This window comes from Mauremys mutica, chromosome 24 (assembly GCF_020497125.1).
Source record: "Mauremys mutica isolate MM-2020 ecotype Southern chromosome 24, ASM2049712v1, whole genome shotgun sequence".
In the NCBI taxonomy this organism is placed as follows: Eukaryota; Metazoa; Chordata; order Testudines; family Geoemydidae; genus Mauremys; species Mauremys mutica.
In genome coordinates this window covers 9,371,683-9,392,063 of record NC_059095.1, presented here as the reverse complement: position 1 = coordinate 9,392,063, position 20,381 = coordinate 9,371,683, and the positions used below count along the sequence as shown (strand labels likewise).

The following is a 20,381-nucleotide window of genomic DNA, read 5'->3' as shown; positions in this document are numbered from 1 at the left end:
GCCCCCGACTGGTCCCCTCAGAGCCATAATGGGAGGGAGGAGCAGTGGCAGTAGGGCTGTTGCCTGCTCCAGAGGAGTAATGGGATGAGTGGTAGCAGGGCTATTGCTACCCCCTTCTCCTACCCAGTGGCATAATGGGGGGGCAGGAGCGACAGCAGTGTTCTTGTGCCCCCCCCCGCCTAGTGGCAGGAGCCCTCCCATCCCCTCAGAGTTATAATGGGGGTGGGGGCGCAGCAGTGGGACTGTTTACCTCCTGCCTCCACAGAAGCATAAGGGGGAGCACGCACAGGGGCTGTTCCTCCCCTCTTCAAAGGCATAAGGGGACAAAAAAGGCCAGCTGGGTTATTGTCTCCTCCCATCCCTTCAGAGGCGTAGTGGGTGGGGCAGGGGCAACAGTGCGGGGCTATTGCCTTCCCCTGCTCTCTCAGGCATAACTGGGGAAAGGGGAAGCAGTGGGGCTTTTGCCCCTCTGCCCCCTCAGAGACATGGGGGGGGATGATACAGTTGGCTTGTAGCCAGCTCACAACCTACCCAGACATGGGAAGGGGGGGTATGATGGATAGCAGCAGGCCTGTTGCTCCCTCACTCAGACATGAGGAAAGAAGGACAATATCAGTAGCAGGGCTCTGTATACTGCCCCCTCCCAGGATGAATGAGCAGAGCGACTGCATTGCCTTCTCTAGGCATTAGTTTGGAGGAGGATCAGTGTCAGCATTAAGGTTATTGTCCTGCGACTCTCCTTCACTCAGGCCTGCTTGAGGGGAAGTCATGTCAGCAGTAGTGCTATTGCCCCTTGTCAGACATTTGTGGGGGGAGAGGGAGAAGAGATAGTGTTATCAACATGGCTATTGCTGGCCCTGGACATGGGGGGAGGCCCTGCATTCTCAGAACAAGTATTATACCCTGCTTGGCCAAATGGGAGATCAGGGCTAGAAGTTTATTTCAAGTCATCTTTTTTATTTCAGATCATCATTTTTCCCTAATCTTTTTCTGTGTGTCCGTGTATGTCTTTTGACTGGAGTGTAACATATCTGCACAAATACAGGCTTATGAAGTCATACGGGAGGCTCAGTTAGTGCTTGATTGATAATCCATAAGGAAGCGAGAATAGGTAGAGTTGATGACTTGAAAACAATTGGTACATAAAAAGAAAACTAGAGGGGGGGGTTGAAGACTTTCAGTAAAATATTGTAGCATATATTCATCCCCCCCATCACCAGTTGAACAGGGCTTTTTGTTCCCTGGGGGCATGAGAGGAATCTCTTCCTCCATAATTTCAAATGGGGCAAATTCAAATATTTTAGGAAGGGAGGTTTTATTTGGTTTTCCTTTCAGCTATTAACTGGACCTGAAGAGAATGTTGAGAATAATTCTCGCTTGAAGCCGTTCTTTTCTATATTTAATTTTCCCCTCATCCATGTAGTTTTAGCTGAGAACTGCATGGGACTTCTTCCTCACTGAAACTGAGGAACCTCCATAGGGTTGATAGCCATTTATACTTCTCTGAAAAGTAGTGTGTGTTGAATGAAGTAGCAAAATTTAAGGTGTAGTTGAAGCTACAGAATAAAATGAATCTGCTGAAAGGAATTCCTGTTTGAACATCACGGGAAATATCCCAGATAAACTTGCTTTCAAGAGGTTTCCCCCATGGACGTCAGAATTTAGGTAGACTATCTACACAACGGTGCATCACCATGTACTAGGTTCCTGTGTGTTGATTAAAACTCTGTTTGCCATTTTCCTTGGACCTTCATGATTTTTAAGCCTAAAGAAAGGGAAGCATTTGTTAGGAAACAGAAATATCAGACAACAGAGCACCTTCGTCTTTAATACTGAGGTGCAGCCCATGGAAATAACAGGTCCTAACGTGCTGAAGAAGAAAATGACCGAGTAAGATAACTTTAAGAGGAAGGCGACTCGAGAGACAGACATTGGTAGAATGGATTAAGCAGCTAATTAGAAGAGCTGGTTCCTGGGTTTTATGGTTGTTGCATGAACTGCTGATCTCTGAAAGTATTTGATGGTGCAGATGATAGCTTGGAAGAAAAATTTAAAAATCTTTTTGCCTTAGAGAAACAATTTTGAAGGTTGCTTTTGTGGTTGAGCTACTAGACTGGGACTCAGGAGATCAGAGTTAAATTCCTGGCTCTGCTATAGATTTCCTGTGTGATCTTCAGCAAGTAGCTTAGGCCAAGATTTCAGAAAACACTCTGATTTTTGGCTGCTCTAATTAAGACTCCTTAAAGGGTCTAGATCAGGGGTGGTGAAGCTTACTGACCCACTGAGCTGCATATGACAATATTCAGAAGTTCGAGAGCTGGGGCGCAGAAGCTCTAGCCCCGCCACTCCACTGCAAGGAAGAGGTCCCGAGGTGCCCCTCCCCACAAGTCTGGTAGGTGGAGAATGGGCAGGAGCATGGGGGCTCTGTGAGCCGCACTTTAACGATAAAAATGCTGCATGTGGATCGTGAGCCACAGTTTGGCCACCCCTGGTCTAGATTATCAGCAATTTCTGATGAAACACCTTCTGAAAACCAAGCCCCTTCAAAATGTGTCAAGTTTGAACACTCTAAATCACTATTGTCATACTCTGAGATCACCATTTCACATATGGAGAAAATACCCTGATCTCATTTGGGGCCCCTGCATGCAGCTGTAATACAAATAATAACGTTCTCCTTAAAAATGCCCATCTGAGACTTGACTAGGTTACACACACAATTTATAAGTGAAATCAAATCCCTTATTCCTCCTAAATCTTAGTTGAGTGGGGATCAGAACCAAGCACTGCCAACCTTCATGTGGGTTTGAACTTCTTGGTTAATCTTACACTAAATTTAATAAAATGATCAGATGGTCTTGGCAATTACATTAGTTTGTATAGGGCGCATACTTCAAACTAGAGTAGTACGTACATGCACATGTTCTCCGGTGATTCTCTGGCTCTTCAAATCTCTCATGAACCCTTTTGGTGTGCTTTAGTTTTTGTGTAATTAACACTTACCTTCCCTCTCCTTCATCAACCTACCTCCTTCCACTGTCTCCGAGATATAACTGGTCTGCAGTAATCTATGCATCTTAATTTAATTTCAGCTGGTTTTTTTTCTCTATGTAGTGGGCTTTTTTTCTACTTGTATGGGTCACTATACACATTTTTTCTAGTGTTATCTGTTTAATATTTAGACTAGACTTCAGAAACTTTAATGGGGACTAGGTCCCCATAGTGCTGGGTGTTTTACAAATACATGCAAAAACACAGTCCCTGCCCTTAGAGTCTTGTGATCCTTTCTTTGAAAGAGGTTACATAAATTATTTGGTAAATACACAGAACATTATGGTTACGTTTTTTGGTACATTACACGATTCTTCTGCTAGCAAACACAATAGTGTATTGACTGCATAAGTCCATGTACGTGTAGGACATGTAAATCAACTAATGTATGAAACTTATAATGCTACTAAAGTCTAGTTCCTATGAAAATACATGATACTTGTGTCCTGGAACTTTACTAACTCAAGTGCTGTCAAAAAGCATTACTGTAAAAAATTTTTGTGGGCTTTCATAATATTCTAACCCAGTGAGCAAATGCCTAATATTCTTTTCAAGATTATTTTACTAACTGCAAATGCTGTAAACTATTGGGATCTGAGAGTCCAGTTGTTCTGCCTCTGTCTTCCTGAATGATAAAGATTGTGGAGTCAGAACTTAGCTTACAGCTTAGTTGATGTATCTGTCTTCTATAGCTGTATTGACTCTGCAGAGTTAGGTGTGACTCAGGTGCACACAATAGATTTATGATGTTAGAAACCATTTTCACGGTCATTTTTCTTACTGACCACAATTTAGTTTTAAAGAATCACCATGATCTTCTGTGGCAACTTAATTTCATTGTGATACACTTAATTTTCCTCTTGTTCTTCTGATAATTAGTACCTTCTGTCTGTAGATCTCAAAGCTTTGTAATACAGTGGCATCTGGCCTGTATTGACCAGTGTCCCACATCTCTCTCCCTTTCTAGTGCACGGTGCAAGTGAAGCTGGAGCTGGGGCACCGAGCCCAACTCCGGAAAAAGCCCACCACTGAAGGGTTTACTCATGACTGGATGGTATTTGTCCGTGGCCCAGAACAATGCGACATCCAGCACTTTGTGGAGAAGGTGGTCTTTCGGCTACATGAGAGCTTCCCTAAACCCAAACGTGGTGAGTGTGCATGTTAACCATCATGCAGTCTCCTTTCTCTGGGGAATAGTCATGCAGTCTGGATCTGGCATTGCACTGTTGTTTCTGTGGAACATTAAGGAGAAACAGAACACACATTGCATACACTTGAGTCTTGAGCTTTGCCACTTTTGTTTGAGGAAGATTAGAGAGAATGTGACCTTTCCTCTAACGAAAGGGTCAAAGGTGAAATGCTTCCTCCCTCTTTTTTTTGTTACTGAAGCATTAGTATATGTGTGTTTTCAGAGCACTTAATGCCAAGAGAATGGGGACAAATGACTATCATGTTACATGATGGGAAGTGCCACTGGTGGTTATGCAGCTGTCTTAAGGGTATATACTTTTCATGGTTATTTGTGAGACTCTCATCCTGTGAAAAACAACTTGAAAGGTTATTGTTCTGTCTTAAACCTGTGCAGGTAAAACATATAATGATTATGTCTGTCACAAGTTGGTGGCAATAAAATTGATGTATGGTAGGAAACTGGACTGCTGAACTAGAAACAAATTTATAGAAAGACTTGAATAAAAGTTGCAGTTTGCTGTGCTGGGATCCTTGTCAGCCAGCATAATTACCTTATAACAAGCATCTTTATGATGACTATACATCTTTCTTAACCAGATTACAGTGTCACCCAGCACTAAAAATGGTAGTTTGTTTTCCCCTTCTTGATTCACACTTACCTTAAGGTTCACTGTCATGCCAACCTGCTTTTCACCAAAGAGGGGTTGGAATAGAGGGATTTTGCAGTGCATCTATGCTATTCCTAGCAGGACTCTGGAGCTGTGCTCTGGCTCTGCTCCAGCTCCAGGAAAAAACCTGCAGCTCCACTGCTCCGGAGCTGCTCTGCGCTCGGGCTCCGCTCCGAAGCCCTGATTCCTAGATTGGCCTGAAGGGTTGTTGCAAATGACTCTTTCCCTAACCTGGAGCATGAGATTGCTGGCAAGGTCTGGACTGCACTGCTAACAGGTTATTTTAACAACTTTAAAATATTGTAGAAACAGTTTAGTAAAATAAAAAAGGCTGCCTGCCAAATAGTCTAAAAATCTGAAATCATTTCACGGTAGGATTTTAATGTGAAACCAGAGTTTAAAATAAAGTCAATTGACCCTTATTTCAAACTGGCTTTTTTATTGTTGGGAATGCAGGGAATTGTTGGGTTACATCTATTGGCAACCTTACTATAGAGTAAGAGTTTGGAAGTGGAAGTGGTGTTAGGTTTGAGAAAATTGCCATTTCCTAATAAAGCTAATAATTTAAAATTCTTTGAGTGATGGTCTCTATATGTATTCCACATGTGGGTGCACGTGTGGCATGTGCCTGAGTTTGGAAGTGTTTGGTAGCAGTGTCCTGTGACCCCCACGTGCGTAGTGTTTCCCCCCCTGCTTGGCAGCTGAGGGTAGAATAGGTTGTGTGGGTTGACCTCTCTCCAGTTCCCTCTTACTGCTGCATGGCCTGAGTCGGAACCCCTGTTCCTTTGTGCTCTTAGTTTTTGCAAAAAGAGTTACTTCTGTCCATTTGTTGTAGATAGTTGTATATAGTTGTAGATTGTAGTTTTAGAGTAGATAATTTAGTTAGTGATGGTTTTTCCACTATTTGGGGGAGTGTCCTCCCCCTCCTAGGACTATGCCTCGGATTCTGGGTTTTAAAAACTGTCTTTCTTGCCCTCGCTCAATCTCTGTGAGCGACAAGCACCAGAGATGCCTTTGTTGCCTTGGCGAGGCTCACATTGTGGCTTGCTGCTCCATTTTTAAGTTCTTCCTGCCTCAAACCTGGGAAGCTCAGGAGCTCTACCTTCATAAGTTCCTAATAGAGTAGGCTGTACGACCACATGCACACTCGGATATGGGACCATTGGACCCCCTGTACAGTGGCTGTCACCAGCGGTGAGTGCCCTTACGAACACCTTGCAAGCCCTAGGTCCAGCGATATCGAAGACAGACAAGCTCCAACATAGGACTCTCTCATGGGCACAAGAGCAGATCTTTGCTGCAGAGTGTTCCCACGCACAGCTTTTCCTACCTGAGCTGGGCCGGTTGGATGAGATGTCGCGCACAAATCTGGCTGGACCAGCACACAGGCTTCTCTGGATGGAGGGTAAAGCTCTGTGCAAACAGGATTCAGTGGTGACCCTGGTACCTGTGTGTCCGGAGTGCCCACTGGCATGCGCACCTCCTATCCTGCCATTGTCCCCGTGGCTCCTGGAGAAGCTGGCCCTGCAGATGCCACCAGGGCCCTCTGGTATCTCCACGGGCACTGCAAGGACTCCTGGCTGCTTGGAGCCTCTCTTGTCAGCAGCAGAGCTGATGCTCCCATACCCGCCATTTCCTCTTTCTGGACCCTCGCTTGCCTAAGATGTCCCACTCTAGAAGACTAACCTCTTTTGCTGTTGCCAGACAGACCCCACACTGCGGCCCTCCTGTCTCAGTGGTTCGCCCACTGTCAGAACTATCCTTGGAGTCAGAGGAGTTTTTGGAGCCAGAACCCTCGTTCTCCCTGAGGTCGCGCAGCACTTCAGACTTGTATCCTCACCAGCATACAATGCAGCAGCAAGGGTCTGGTGCCATTACCTACCGCATCTGCAGGACCTTTCCCCTTGGCCATACTGGGCACCCTCGCACCCCTACTGCCAACAGCACGCACCCTCCCAGGTATCCTATTGTGCCTCCCCTGCTCCTCCACCAGGACTGTTGATCTCTGAGGAAGAGGCAGATGTTGAGCTGGAACCATCTGCTCCGCCGATCCCAACTGCTGCTTGCTCTTCCCTGGATGAGGCGCTTATTTTCCTCTCGCTTTCTCTGCCAGACAACCACTGGCAATATCGGGATATCAGGGTAGCAGCAGATCTGGGGATTCCCTTGGAGGAGATTCAGAACCAACAGATTCAGCTCCTGGACATTCTCCAACCTCAGGGACCCTCTAGCATGGCACTACCTATTGATGAGGCCATCCTTCAACCAGTGTGGGCAGTGTGGCAGACCCCTGCCTCCTGTGTCCCCACACCGAAGCAGGCAGAGAGGAGGTTTTTGGACCTGCTAAGGGATTTTCTTTTTTCCCATCCACCCCCCAGCTCTCGTCGTCCACACAGCAGCAGAGCATGCATGTCAGCATCCACAGAAGTTGACCCCTCTAGACCACGCAGCAAACCACATGAACCTGCTGGAGAGAGAAGTGTATTCTTCAGCAGCACTACAATTCTGGATTGTGAACTATCAGGCTCTGCTAGCCTTGTACAATTTTAATAACTACATGAGGCTAGTAGAGTTCCGGGTCAAACTGCCACCAGACCAATAGCGGCAGTTTCAGTCGCGGGTAGACAAGGGGTGCCTAGTGACCAAGGTTGGCCTATAGGCGGCTGTGGATGCGGCTGATAAGTCCCCTCACTCTCACAACTGGGGTTGTCATGCAATGACATTAGTGGGTCCAGTCATCAGGCTTGCCCAGGGAGGTCCAAAATACAGTCGAGGACCTCCCCTTTGATGAGAAAAGATAGTTACACGACAAAATGGATGAATCCCTTCATTCGTTGAAGGATTCCAGGGCCACGTCACCACCTCTCAGTGTGTATGTACGGTATATTCTGGCGCCATGATGCAGACAACAGAGGCAGCAGTTCTGTGCTTGCCCCCACACTTCCTACTCATCCCACTACTAGCGTCCGCAGGAGGCCCCACATAGGCAGCACCACTCTCAAGAACCTCGCTTCCCCATCTCTTCCACAACTGCCTCTGCCACAACCACCTCCTCGACCTTCTCCCACCAGCAGTCAAAAGCTCAGTTTTGACATGCTAATCGACACCTGAGAACCTCCCCTGACACCACCTGTGGTGCCCCATGTTGTCTTTGGGTATCGTCTTGCTCTGTTTGCCTCCAATTGGGGCAAGATCAACATGGACATATAGGTACTGGAGATCATCCACCATGGATGCTCCATAGAATTTCTCATTCCCTGCCCTGCATCAGCTCATTTCCCTACTCCAGGGAGTCATAGAACATCTCACCTCACTACATGGGACAAGGTTTTTACTCACCATACTGCCTCATCCGGAAGAAGGGCAGAGGGTGCCGCCCCATTCTTGATCTTCGGGTGCCGAACACTTTTATCAGAAAGTCCAAATTCCGTATTGTGACGTTGGCATTGATTATCCCGTCTCTTCCCCTGTGGCTCTCAACATGAAGGATGCCTAATTCCATGTGGCTGTTCACCCAGCACACTGCAAATTTCTCTGTTTTGGGGTAGGACACAACCACTACCAATTCCGGGTCTTTTCGGCATAGTGACGGCTTTGTGAGTCTTCACAAAGTTCTTCCCTGTGGCAGCAGCACAAATGCACCACCGTATGCCCCTACCTAGATGACTGGCTCCTTGTCATGCTATGCTGATGGGGAACTCACCTCTGACATCCTTGCCCTTTGTGCTCTCCTGGAGTCTCTAGATATTTGCGTCAATGAGGAAAAGTCATTGTTGATATCCACACAGACAATCCACTTTATTGGAGCATGGCTCAACTCCATCACGGCCTTTCTTCCAGTGGACTGAATCACAACACTGACGACCGTTATCATGGGCCTGCACTTCAGGTCACGCACCACAGTCTGATGGTGTCTCTCTCTCCGTGGATATGTGGCAGCCTGCACCTATGTGACACCACACGTGTCTGCACATGTGTTGCCTCCAGATGTGGCTCCTCTCCATCTATGGACTATATTGTTCCCCAGATTGTGCTGACCTCTGTCACATGGTGGACCGATTCTTCCAAGGTCACTGTCAGCACCCTCTTCATCCCTCCCACCCCACAGGCCACCATCACAACAGACGCCTCTCTTGTGGGTTGGGGAGCCCATTTAAACCATCATGCAGCCCAGGGAATGTGGATACTACAGGAAGCCAGGATGCATATAAACATACTAGAACTGTGGGCGGTCTGTTTTGCATGCCAGGCATTTCTTCCTCATCTGGTTCCACCACATTCAGTTGCTCTCCGACAACAGTGCAGCAGTTGTGTACATCAACAAGTAGGGCAGTGCCAAGGCTCCCTCCCTCTGTTCCAACTCTGTTCACCTTTTGGAACTGGTGCATCAAGCACCATATGAGGCTCCAAGCCATGTACATCCCAGGCATCCAGAATTCACTAGGCCACACGCTCAGCAGGATTCTCTACCTCAGCCACAAGTGGGAGTTGCACAACGCCACACTCTGGTACCTCATCAACAAATGGAGCACCCTTCAGTGGGACCTCTTTGCCACTTAGGAGAACCAAAAGCTCCCCTTTATTGTTCTAGGGGAGTAATAGGAGAGGACTCGCAGGGTGACACTATCCTCCTCCCCTGGACAGGTGACCCCTGCTATGCCTTCCCCCCCATCTCCCACAAGTGATACACGAGAACCCTAAAGACCGGGTAACAATGGTACTCATAGCCCTATTCTGGCCCTGTCAATTCTGATGCATGGACCTCCTAATACTCTCCACCCACACACCACTCTGCCTCTGAGCACTTCTGGATCTCCTTGCACAAGATTGGGGCCGGATCTGGCACCTCAGTCTGGGCTCTCTTCACCTCACGGGTTGGTGTTTGGATGAGGTTCGAGGGTAGATAGGGCATGATCCAGCCCAGTGCAACACATTTTTTTTTAAATCATAGCAGGAGGGCATCCATCAGGGCCTGCTACTGAGCTGAATAGAGATGCTTCACATCATGGGCTCACCACCACTGAGTGCAATATCTATACCTATTGTCCTCGACCTTCTCAATCTCAAAACATCGGCAGTGCTCAGTGCCTTTTTTCCTCCCATGGGTGGCACCGCTCTGTTTACACACCCGACCACCATCAGTTTCATGAAGGGTTTACTTAATACCTTCCCGCCAGTAGTCAAACCCACCACCCACATGGGACCTTAACCTTGTTCTCTCCACCCTAATGAAGCTACCCTTTGAGCTGCTGGCAACGTGCTCCCTCTCCCAGAAGGTGATATTCTTGGTAGCCATTACCTCAGCTAATGTTACAGTGAACTGGTGGCTAGGATGGCAGACCCCGCCCCGCCCTTACACTGTATTCCACAAGGACAAAGTGTCCTTACGACTACACCTAAAATTCCTCCCAAAAGTAGTGTCAGAGTTCCACCTACATTGGTGCACCCTCCTACCTGTTTTCTTCCCCAAACCACACGCCTCCTACATAAACAGGGTCCTGCATTCCCTTGATATCTGCTATGCACTGGCATTCTGCCTCCACAGGACTTGCTCCTTTTGCACATTGCCAAAACTATTTGTGGCCATTGTGACCGATCCAAGGGCCAAGCGCTCTCCTCCCAGTGAATCTCCAAAGGGGTCTCGGGATGCATCCACGCATGCTACACACAATCCAGTGTACCCCTGGCCTGATGATGGAGTCAGCACACTCTACACGAGCACAAGTTCTCTTGGATACAACGGAGACCATGTGGAAAACTCCTGCCACCATTTTGGCAACTTGTAAATGGGTGATAACATATATCCTCCCGCCCTCGAGACTCAGAATTTTTGTTTTCCCGTCCCCACCTAATTCCCTGCTTCTGAATGCCATAAATGAGAAGGGTAGACAGCATTACTCTAGGTCTGCTCCTTATGACAAGGACCAGAAAATGTCCTTTTTTGAACAGAAGGCCTACTCATCTGCAACTCTCCAGTTTTTAATCGAAAACTATCAGGTGATCATGGCCAGGTACGTGAATTGCAACAAGTTTGCATCCTTTATTGAGCACCTTCCAGAGGAGCATAGAGAATGCTTCTAGGCTGTCTTAAGGAGGTTCTGTTATTAGTCAGAACCTCTCTCCAAGCATCTTTGGATGCTGGAGACGCTGCTGCTAGATGCATCTCCACAACAGTTGTTATGTGCAGGGCATTGTGGTTCCAGTTGCCAGGATTTCTGAGAGAGGTTCAGAATATAGTTGAGGTCCTCCTGTTTGATGGTCAGAAACTCTTTTCAGGAACTATGGACGTGTCCCTGGACACCCTGAAGGACTCCAGGGCCACATTGAGGTCTTTCAGTATACACTGTCCTGCTAAATGTTGCCTTATTTGTAGATCTCAAACTGCCCAGAGATTGCACCCAGTACAGTTCTCTGGTTTTTACAGAACCACCAAACACACTAGGAAAAGAGATTCCAGAGGAAAAGAGCTTCCCATCATCCTTCAGCTACTACCTAATTATCATTGAAACAGCAATTTTCACAGGTTGATTTGAGAGCTCAACTCTTCCCTCACGTCTAGTTTGCAAGCTGCAACCTTTTGCCTACCTCCCCACTTCTGGAGGCTGCCTTTCCTATTTCCAGCAGGCCTGGCAGCATAGTACAACAGACAAGTTGGTCATAGTAGTTATAACATGGTGCTACACCATCTCCTTCATGTTTCTCCTCAGGGACCCCTTTCATGAGACTATATTGAGTCAAGAAGTATTCTCCCTCCTTTGTTTAGAAGCCAGTGAATGGGTCCCATCCCCTCACAGGTGGAAAGGGGTTTAATCAAAGTATTTTCTTGTGCCAAAGAAGGATGGAGGGTGGAGGCTGATGTAGATCTAAGACAACTGAACAAATCCCTTCACTTCCACTCAGATGGCTCTCTCCCTCTTCCAGGAGTTGGATCTCCAGTTAAATGTAAAAAAAATCCAACTTAGCCCCTGTACAGAGAATACAGCTCATAGGGTGCATATTTGGATTCATTGATAGCCAGGCCTTCCTTCCCACAGACAGATTCATAACTTTGTCAAATCTGGTTGGGACAATTCAAGGAATCCCCCATTCTACATTAAGGAACTGTTTGCTACTCCTGGGTCATATGGCAGCTTGCACCTTTGTGATGCAGCATGCAAGATTATGCCTCTGCTATTTTCAGGGCTGGTTTAGGGGGACCTATTCCTCAACCAGAGATGACTTGGACAAACAGGTTACCGTTCCCCTCTAGATGAAGAACTCCCTGGGTTGGTTGACAGATCAATTCAATGTCTACACAGGCGTCCATTTATCCACCCAGCTCCAACAATAACAGTGACAACAGATGCATCACTGTTATTGTGGGAAGCATACCTCAACGCATTCACAACTCAGGGCAGATGGTCACCTGAGGAAACTGGTCTTCATATCAACTTATTAAAACTCAGGGCAGTCAGGAATGCCTGCCTTCAGTTCCTGTCCCTCATCAAGGGCAAATCAATCAGAATCATGATGGACAAACAAGGAAGAACAAGGTCCATCTCTCTGTGTGCCGAAGTTATGGAACTGGTGTATTAGCCCATCAGATTGCTGTTTACCTTCCTGGAGTTCAGAATGTCACAGCCGATATGCTCAGCAGGTGCTTCTTCCAGGACTATGAATGGGAGTTGGACTCTCACATCCTTCATGGGATATTCCAGAGGTGGGGACTTCCTGTTGCTGGATGTGGAGAATAGGTGTACCTGTGGAAATGCCCCTTATTCTGCTCAAGAGGAGGTCTACATTGCCTTTCTTTTGAGAGACCCTTTCTCCTTCCTTGGACAAATGGGGCTTGTTCTACACATTTCCGTCCAATACCACTAATTCTAAGAGTGATGAACAAGATCAGGCAGGAAAAGGCCAGGGTTATCCTTGTTATATTGACCAGACTGAGGCAAGCTTGGTATCCTTACTTGCATCACCTGTGTGTCCAATCAGCGCTCAAGCTTCTGACTTTCCCTAATTCCTCTCCCAGGATGCGGGTTGTGTGCTTCACCACAGCTTAGGGGGTCTTCTGTCTCCAAGTATGGCTCTACATGGTTCCCGGGATTAGAGTACTCCTATCAAACAGATGGACAAGTATTACTAAATGGTAGAAGGCAGTCAACTTGAATTACTTACCTTCAGAAATGGAAGAGGTTCAACCACTGGTGTCTGCCTCATGCCTTGTGCCAGAATCTTCTCTGCTCTCAGTTGTCCGCTGGACTTATTTAATGAACCCAATTTTCTTTAACTAGTAAGGTTCATCTCACCGCAATATCAGGATTTTATTCCCCACTAGAAGGGTTTTCTATTTTTACTCACCTTATGTCATTGAGATTTATTAAGGGTCTGGGGAACCTTTACCCCAGGGTTAAGAATCCTACTCCAACATGGGATCTCAACCTTGTACACAGATATGGGGGCCGCATAAAGTTTGATCTGCTTCTTACTTCACTTATCTATGAAGATGGCCTTTCTAGTAGCTATATTTTTTTTCAAGAACAAGATGTCCCTATGACTGCACCCAAAGTTCTTACCCTAAGGTGCTGTCAGATGTCCATTTTAACCACTCTATTTATCCACCAATATTTTTTCCTAAACCATATAAATCTCAGTGGGAAACTTCCCTTCCCATAGATGTATGACAGGCATTGATCTTTTATCTGGATAGGACCAAGCAGTTTTGGAAATCACTTAGACTCTTGTCTCTATCGCAAAAAGATCAGAGATCCATGATCTCTTCACAGAGACTGTCACGCTAGATCTCTGGGTGTATTACTGCTTTCTGTGATGCAGCTGGTGTTTTGCCTCCCCAAAGAACTATGGCACACTTTTTATCAAATCACAGGCAATTTCCATGGTGTTACTCAAAAACATTCCAGTATCTGAGATATGCGGAGCTCCTACTTGGGGTTTGGTGCATACCTTTTCTAAATATTATGCCTTAGTCCCAGGGGCGGCTCTAGAAATTCCGCCGCCCCAAGCAGGGCGGCGCAGCGCGCCGCTCGCGCCACCCTTCCCCGGTCCCGCGGCCGGGGCAGAAGTGGCTGCTGACGGTTCCGTGGTCCCGCGGCTCCGGTGGAGCATCCGCAGGCATGCCTGCGGGAGCTCCGTCCGAGCCGCGGGACCAGCGCACCCGCCGCAGTCATGCCTGCAGCAGGTCCGCTCGTCCCGGGGCTCCGGTGGACCTCCCGCAGGCATGACTGCGGAAGGTCCGCCGGAGCCAAATGCCGCCCTGCCCCGACAATGCCGCCCCACGCGCCTGCTTGGCGCGCTGGGATCTGGAGCCGGCCCTGCTTAGTCCATGCTGCCAGATCTAGTGAGCCTGTTCTGGTGTACTGTCTTCAGTCTTTTGTACTTAATTCCGAAGCTCGCTTCTCCCTGTGAGGATACTGCTTGGGTGTCAACTGAAGTGGAGAAGCCCTACGGACACTACTTGAAGAAGAAGAAAAGGTTACTCACTTTGTGTAGTAACTGTGGTTCTTTGAGATGTGTGTCCTTGTGGGTGGTCCACTACCTGCCGTCCTTCCCCTGTGCTTCTGACTTCTTATTGGACACTCAGCTAGAGAAGGAAGTGAGTGTGGTTTCCCCATGCAACCCTATATACCTTCGTAGCTCAGCATGAGGTTGTATAGGGTGCATGCGCAGGCCGAACAAACACTACTAACAGAAAATCTCTGATTTGAGGGCTCAAGAGACCCACTTGCACCTGAAGTGAAGCACCCATAGGGCGCACATCTCGAAGAACCACAGTTACTGCACAAGGTGAGTAACCTTTTATTTTTGAGGGTAGCGGACGAGCAGTTTTCCTACCCCTAATTAAGCATATGATCTTATTCTGTATTGTTATAAAGGTCAAAGGTTTGCCCTGCATTGTCATAGGCTCATTTCTCATCCTTGTAATTGCTCTGATCTTGGATATTGTTACATTATGTCTGAAGCTAATGTTTGTTTTGCTTTTTTCTTAGTGTGCAAGGAGCCTCCTTACAAAGTGGAGGAGTCTGGCTATGCTGGTTTCATTATGCCCATTGAAGTATACTTCAAAAATAAGGTAGAGTCCTATTTGCCTCATTGTTTTGATTGCTTTGAACTGCATCAGACAGTTAAACTGCTTGGCAGTGACCATTTTGTGTTTTTTTTATTGCTCTGATAAACAGAAATTGCTCTGATTGTTGGAAGTTACAGCAAGCTTTCTGCCAGACTTTGAAAGGAAACACTCCTGTCTGGTAGAGAGAATGTTATATAGAAAGGTAATGTAAGGATAGTGTAGCAAGTTGTGCGCTTGTCTAAACACAAGTTGGTATAGTTGTACAGATTCCCAAGTGGAGGTGCAGTTATATTGATATAAAGGTGTGTATACCAGAATAACTTATTTGTCTTGCTATACAGGAGTAAACTATAAGCACCTTTTAATATTGGTATAATGTCTTCCACACTAAGGATTGTACTGCTATTTTTTTTTTAAATCACACCCTTAACCTAAATAGTTATACCAGTATTAATATGGTGTGTAGACACAAACCTAAGACTTGTGTGTCTTGAACATAGTAATTCACAGTAGATACTATAGATCTGAGTTTATGTTCATCCCAAAAGAAAATGCTAACTACTTTAAATCTTAAGATTCAGCAATAACAATATGAAAGTTAAAATGTGGTACAGTATTAGCTGCATACAATGAAGATACAGTTTAGTCCTGTCTTAAGTCCTATGCCACATGACTTAAAGAAGGTTACAGAGAAGGGATTTGTCAAACCCAACTTTGCACTCGGTGGTTGTATATTCAATTTCACATTAACTCTTTGTTGTGATTGAGTACTGAGCGTTCCCTTCTTTTGGTTACTACACACAAAATTTAGTGTGAATCAGTTGTGTTTGTTATGTATAATATAGCTGACACAAACCCAGAAAAGCTAGGAAATGAAACCATTAAGCCACCTAACAGTACATAACCTCTACTTCCTCACCCATGGGCAGATACCTTACCATTACCACAACTACTGTATACCACACACCAATACCGTAACTCTACCTATCTGCTTTCCAGCACCTCCTTTACTGAACACATTAGGCTATCTCCATCCTTGCCTTCTGCACCTCTCTTCACCACACTACCACCTCCCAGCACTATTAGATGTGAATGTTTGGTGTGTTTGTCTGCTTTCCCTTTGCAGCTTGTGGAGCGCTGACCTTTATTACTGAAGCAGTAATGAGCTGGTGAGCAAGTCCAATAAATGTCCCATGTTTTGCCACAGAGGGAGCACCTCTGACATAGCATTGGAAGCTTTTTTTGCCCAAGACTGCCATCGTTCTGAGGCTAGGACATGGGGAAGCCCAAGGCATGTAAAGAAAAGTGGGGATTGCAGTGCCTGGGGCATGAGGGTGGGTGATGGAAGCAGCTTTGCCCAGACCCACAAAAGTAATGAGATTTTAAATAGATAAAGTTTGTGACTTTTTTTCCTTTTCAATTTTTTTGAAGGCTTTTAGGTGAAAGCCACACCTCCCCCTCCCTGCACTCACTTCAGGTTCAGAAGTCACCTTTAAATAATCAAACAAAACTGTGATCCTTTCCCCTTTGGCAGCTGGGAGGGGACTCTCCTAATTCCTGGTGTGGGTGAACAGTCATTCACTTGCTCTTCACTTCTCTCCCCTATCTCTGTCTTTTCCTCTCTTCCATTTTCCTCCCATTCTTTTGCCCCACTTGCATTCTCCCTCCATGCTACCTTATAATCACCTGTCTTTCACATGCCCTCAGTCTCCCATCTCCCCACATTCTCTCTCCTGCACCCATACTCGATGGTCCTTCCTGCCCTCCATATTGCTTTCCCTGTCTTCCTCCCCTATTCACATGCCGTCAGTGTCCCCTCTTTGCCACCTAATGGCATAAAGGGCTGCCACCTTCCCTGAATGTAGCTTGGTTTCACCCTTTTGGGGAACAGTGGGTGGTGGTGGTCATAATTGCAAAAGACTACTTAAATCTCTTCCTTCACAGATATTAGGGACATGGTGTCCATCTTAACTGATAAAAGCAGGGGTGCTCTCTTTCCCATTGAGAACAGTGGAAGACAGTAGCCATTTTGAGGGTCTTTGCAGAGAAGGAAATGCGGAGAGGGGAGGAGGAGAAGAGAGGAAAATCCCAAAGATCTGGAAGTGGAGGAGAAACAGAAAAGAAGATTAGTAATCCTGCCCTCTCTTCCTTGAGTCCTGCAAATCGGTGGATATCCGTGGGCCATGTTTGCAGATCGGATGCAAATACAAATTTTGGCTTATAGGGAAGCATGCTTTCTCGCTGAGTGATGAAAGTGACGTTAAGGCACTGAACAAATAAATAACTAAATGTTTATTACTAAACCACTTGGGGCTGTATCCTCCCCAAGATCGCTGTGCAAACCTACTGATATCAGCGGCAGGTCTGCTATATATTGTGGGCACATATAGTCCTGAATTTATATCTCAGTTCATGGGTCATAATTAAATATGGAATTTGGCCCTCACTTCCAAATGTGTTTGATGCCCCTGCTTTAGCTTAGTTAGAAGTTTTGGATTTGATATAACAATCAGTTAGTGAAATGCTCTGTAGCCTGTATCTATGCAGGAGGTCAGACTAGATGATCACGCTGGTCCCTTCCGGTCTTAAAATCTCTGAATTTTGACAGTTTTGGCGAATGGTTGAAATGTGTCCACTTGGTGACTCAGAGGTGTTTGTTAGTTTTGACCCTCCTATTGTGTTCCTGGTGAATTGAGAATTATGACGCGTTTAGGCCCTGTAACAATACCACTTTTAATAGCCTTTTGAAAGGTTGAGGGGTAGGAGGGTGGAAACAAACTGGAGAGGCAGTGGACTTCTAATCCACGAGGGTACATCTTTTTCATGGGTTGCTTAAATTTATTTTTAATTCCAAGGTTTTAGTTTCTCCTCTAACTCTTCCACTTTCCCGTTTGGTTAGTTTCTGAATCGTTGCGAAGATGGGAAGCAGTGGTTGTTGGAGCCAATGTACTCTTTACCTTTTGCGTAATGAAGCATGCTGCCATCTAGTACTATTGGAGAATCTTACTTTGAGAGCATCTTCAATGAGCTTCATCAGGTTCTTCTGGGCAGCCTGGTATAAAGCTGCCAGTCAACTCCGTCCTCTGAATTTTCTCGCTGGCCAGTTGGAGTTTGGGAGAGTCAGCAGCCCCAGCACCACCATAGCTGGAGCATGTTTAATTCTGGTGCCTCTCTGAGAAGGCAGAGATGGCAGAGTACTGAAGGTGTTGTTGGGAGCTGTTCTTACCCCCAACCCCATGTGGCCCTGCCTTGACTGTGTGTGTTCACCTTCACTATACTGTAATTTGGTTCATCATGGGTGGGTGAATGATTAAATTCTTGTCCATTTGATTTGGAAAAAAGATCCTAATGATCTGAAGGCAAATGATTTGAGTCCTCCACAATGTCAGAGTAGGCTCTGTGGGCAATAAGACTTTCATACCGTAAAGGTGGGGGGGGATCCTTTCATGGCTAATCTAGTGCTGGTGGCCAGCTAGAGCTCCTGCCTCTGGAATCAAGCCTGAAAATAAAATGGAAGGTTCTCGGCAGATCATGTGAAAAGCAGTTTTGTGAAAGTGAAATTGACTAATAGTAACTGCCAATTCATTTGGGACTGTTTGACTGAAAATGTTAGCTTGCCCACTTCTATTTTTAAACCCTTTCTATTTCTTCCTGTAATTGGATCAGTATGAACCGGTTACAGTAAAGGCATTGCAATCTTCCTCCTACTCCTTCCCCAGAAATCTGGTGGTACTGAAATTTCTCACAGCCTGCTGCTTGTTTCCAAATACATATATCAGAACAGCACCCACTTAAATCTACAACACAAAATATAGGTACGGTTTGTGGTTTTCAACCACTATTACAGTGTGGACACTGTCCAAATGATTATAAACTATCAAAACTAAAGAACCAAATACAGTTTCACGTTCTACCAAGATCAGACAGAAGATATTAAAGTGATAGGTATCAAAAACCATTGCATTAAGACCTAAATAAAGTTTTCCATCTTCAAACTGCAGTGTTAAAAAGAGAGATGATTTTCAATATTTATATAATGGAATACATACTAAGAAGGGAGATGGGTGGGGAAGGAGAGATACCAATTTGGTTCTTATCCAACATTTTGCTTTTATTTAAGAGTTTTTTTACTTTGTCTAATATTTGTTTTGGAAGAAAACTTCTTTTGCATTAACAAGTCTCCTTCAGGGTTTGAGTTAATTGTTTATGGTGATCCAAAAGAGTGTAACTAGGAGAAAAGGGATGGAATGAGCAAAGGAAAATTTTAGGCTAAATAGCAGGAATCTTCCTGTCAGTGAGATGTATTAATTTTGTGGAATCGTCTTCCAGGGAAACTGCAGAGAACCCATTTTACCTGAGACACTTGAAACTTTACTGAAGAAAGTACTTTTAAGGTGCTGTAGGGGGAAATTCCTGCACAGATTGGGGGTGAGAAGGACTAGATTTGACCTCTTTATCTCTTATTTAATTGTAGCATGCTGAAAAAAACGAGTTTAGTTTACTATTTTATTTTGTTCGTGCTTTAAATCAGAACACCACGCTGTGATCTTGCATTTTTCAATAGCATTCCTTATCTGTTTCTTAATCAGCCCTGCAACATTTTCTAGTGGGCTGCTGATGAACGGAGCAATATTTGTACTTTTGTATTCATCTTACATTCATATTTGTTGCTTTGTTTTAGCCATTTTCTTTTTGGATGGACTGGAGTTTGTTCAGTATGGATATGTCTACACGACGAAATTAGTTCGATTTAATAGAAGTCGATTTTTTAGAAATCGATTTGATACTGTCGTTTGTGTGTGTCCCTACTAAGCGCATTAAGTCAGCGGTGGGCGTCCACAGTACCGAGGCTAACGTCGACTTTCGGAGCGTTGCACTGTGGTAGCTTTCCCGCAGTCTCCACCCCCCATTGGAATTCTGGGTTGCGCTCCCAATGCCTGATGGGGCAAAAACATTGTTGCGGGTGGTTCTGGGTACATATCATCAAGGCCTCCCACACACACACCCACACACACACCCTGGTGAAAGCAACCGCAAAAAATTGTTTCTCGCCTTTTTTTCCCTGGTTACCTGTTCAGGTGACATACCACGGCAAGCATGGAGCCCGCTCAGCTCACTGTCACCGTACGTCTCCTGGGTGCTGCTGACAGACGCAGTACTGCAGTTCTACGCAACAGCAGCTCCTTGCCTTTGCAAGTTGGCAAAGATGGTTACCGGTCATACTGTGCCGTCTGCTGCTGTCATGGGTGCTCCTGGCCGGCCTCGGTGAGGTCGGTCGGGGGCGCCTGGACAAAAATGGGAATGACTCCCCAGCTCATTCTCTTCTTTAAGTTTTGTCTAATGGAGATTCAGTCCTGCCTGGAATATCAGGCAAGCCTACTAAAGAACCAGAGAGGCAAACGGCC

The 20,381-nt window shown here is 45.9% G+C and overlaps 1 protein-coding gene across 5 annotated transcripts in view; it reads left to right on the top strand.

Annotated features, from left to right (window-relative positions):
- The window catches only part of MLLT1 (MLLT1 super elongation complex subunit), a 58,974-nt gene that overhangs the window by 993 nt on the left and 37,600 nt on the right, over positions 1-20,381 (top strand). For all 5 annotated transcript variants that reach the window (XM_044998975.1, XM_044998973.1, XM_044998974.1 and 2 more), the window contains exons 2-3: positions 4,019-4,199; positions 14,897-14,979. In XM_044998975.1, coding sequence (XP_044854910.1) covers positions 4,019-4,199; positions 14,897-14,979 — 264 coding nt within the window. The remainder of the gene's footprint in view (positions 1-4,018; positions 4,200-14,896; positions 14,980-20,381) is intronic.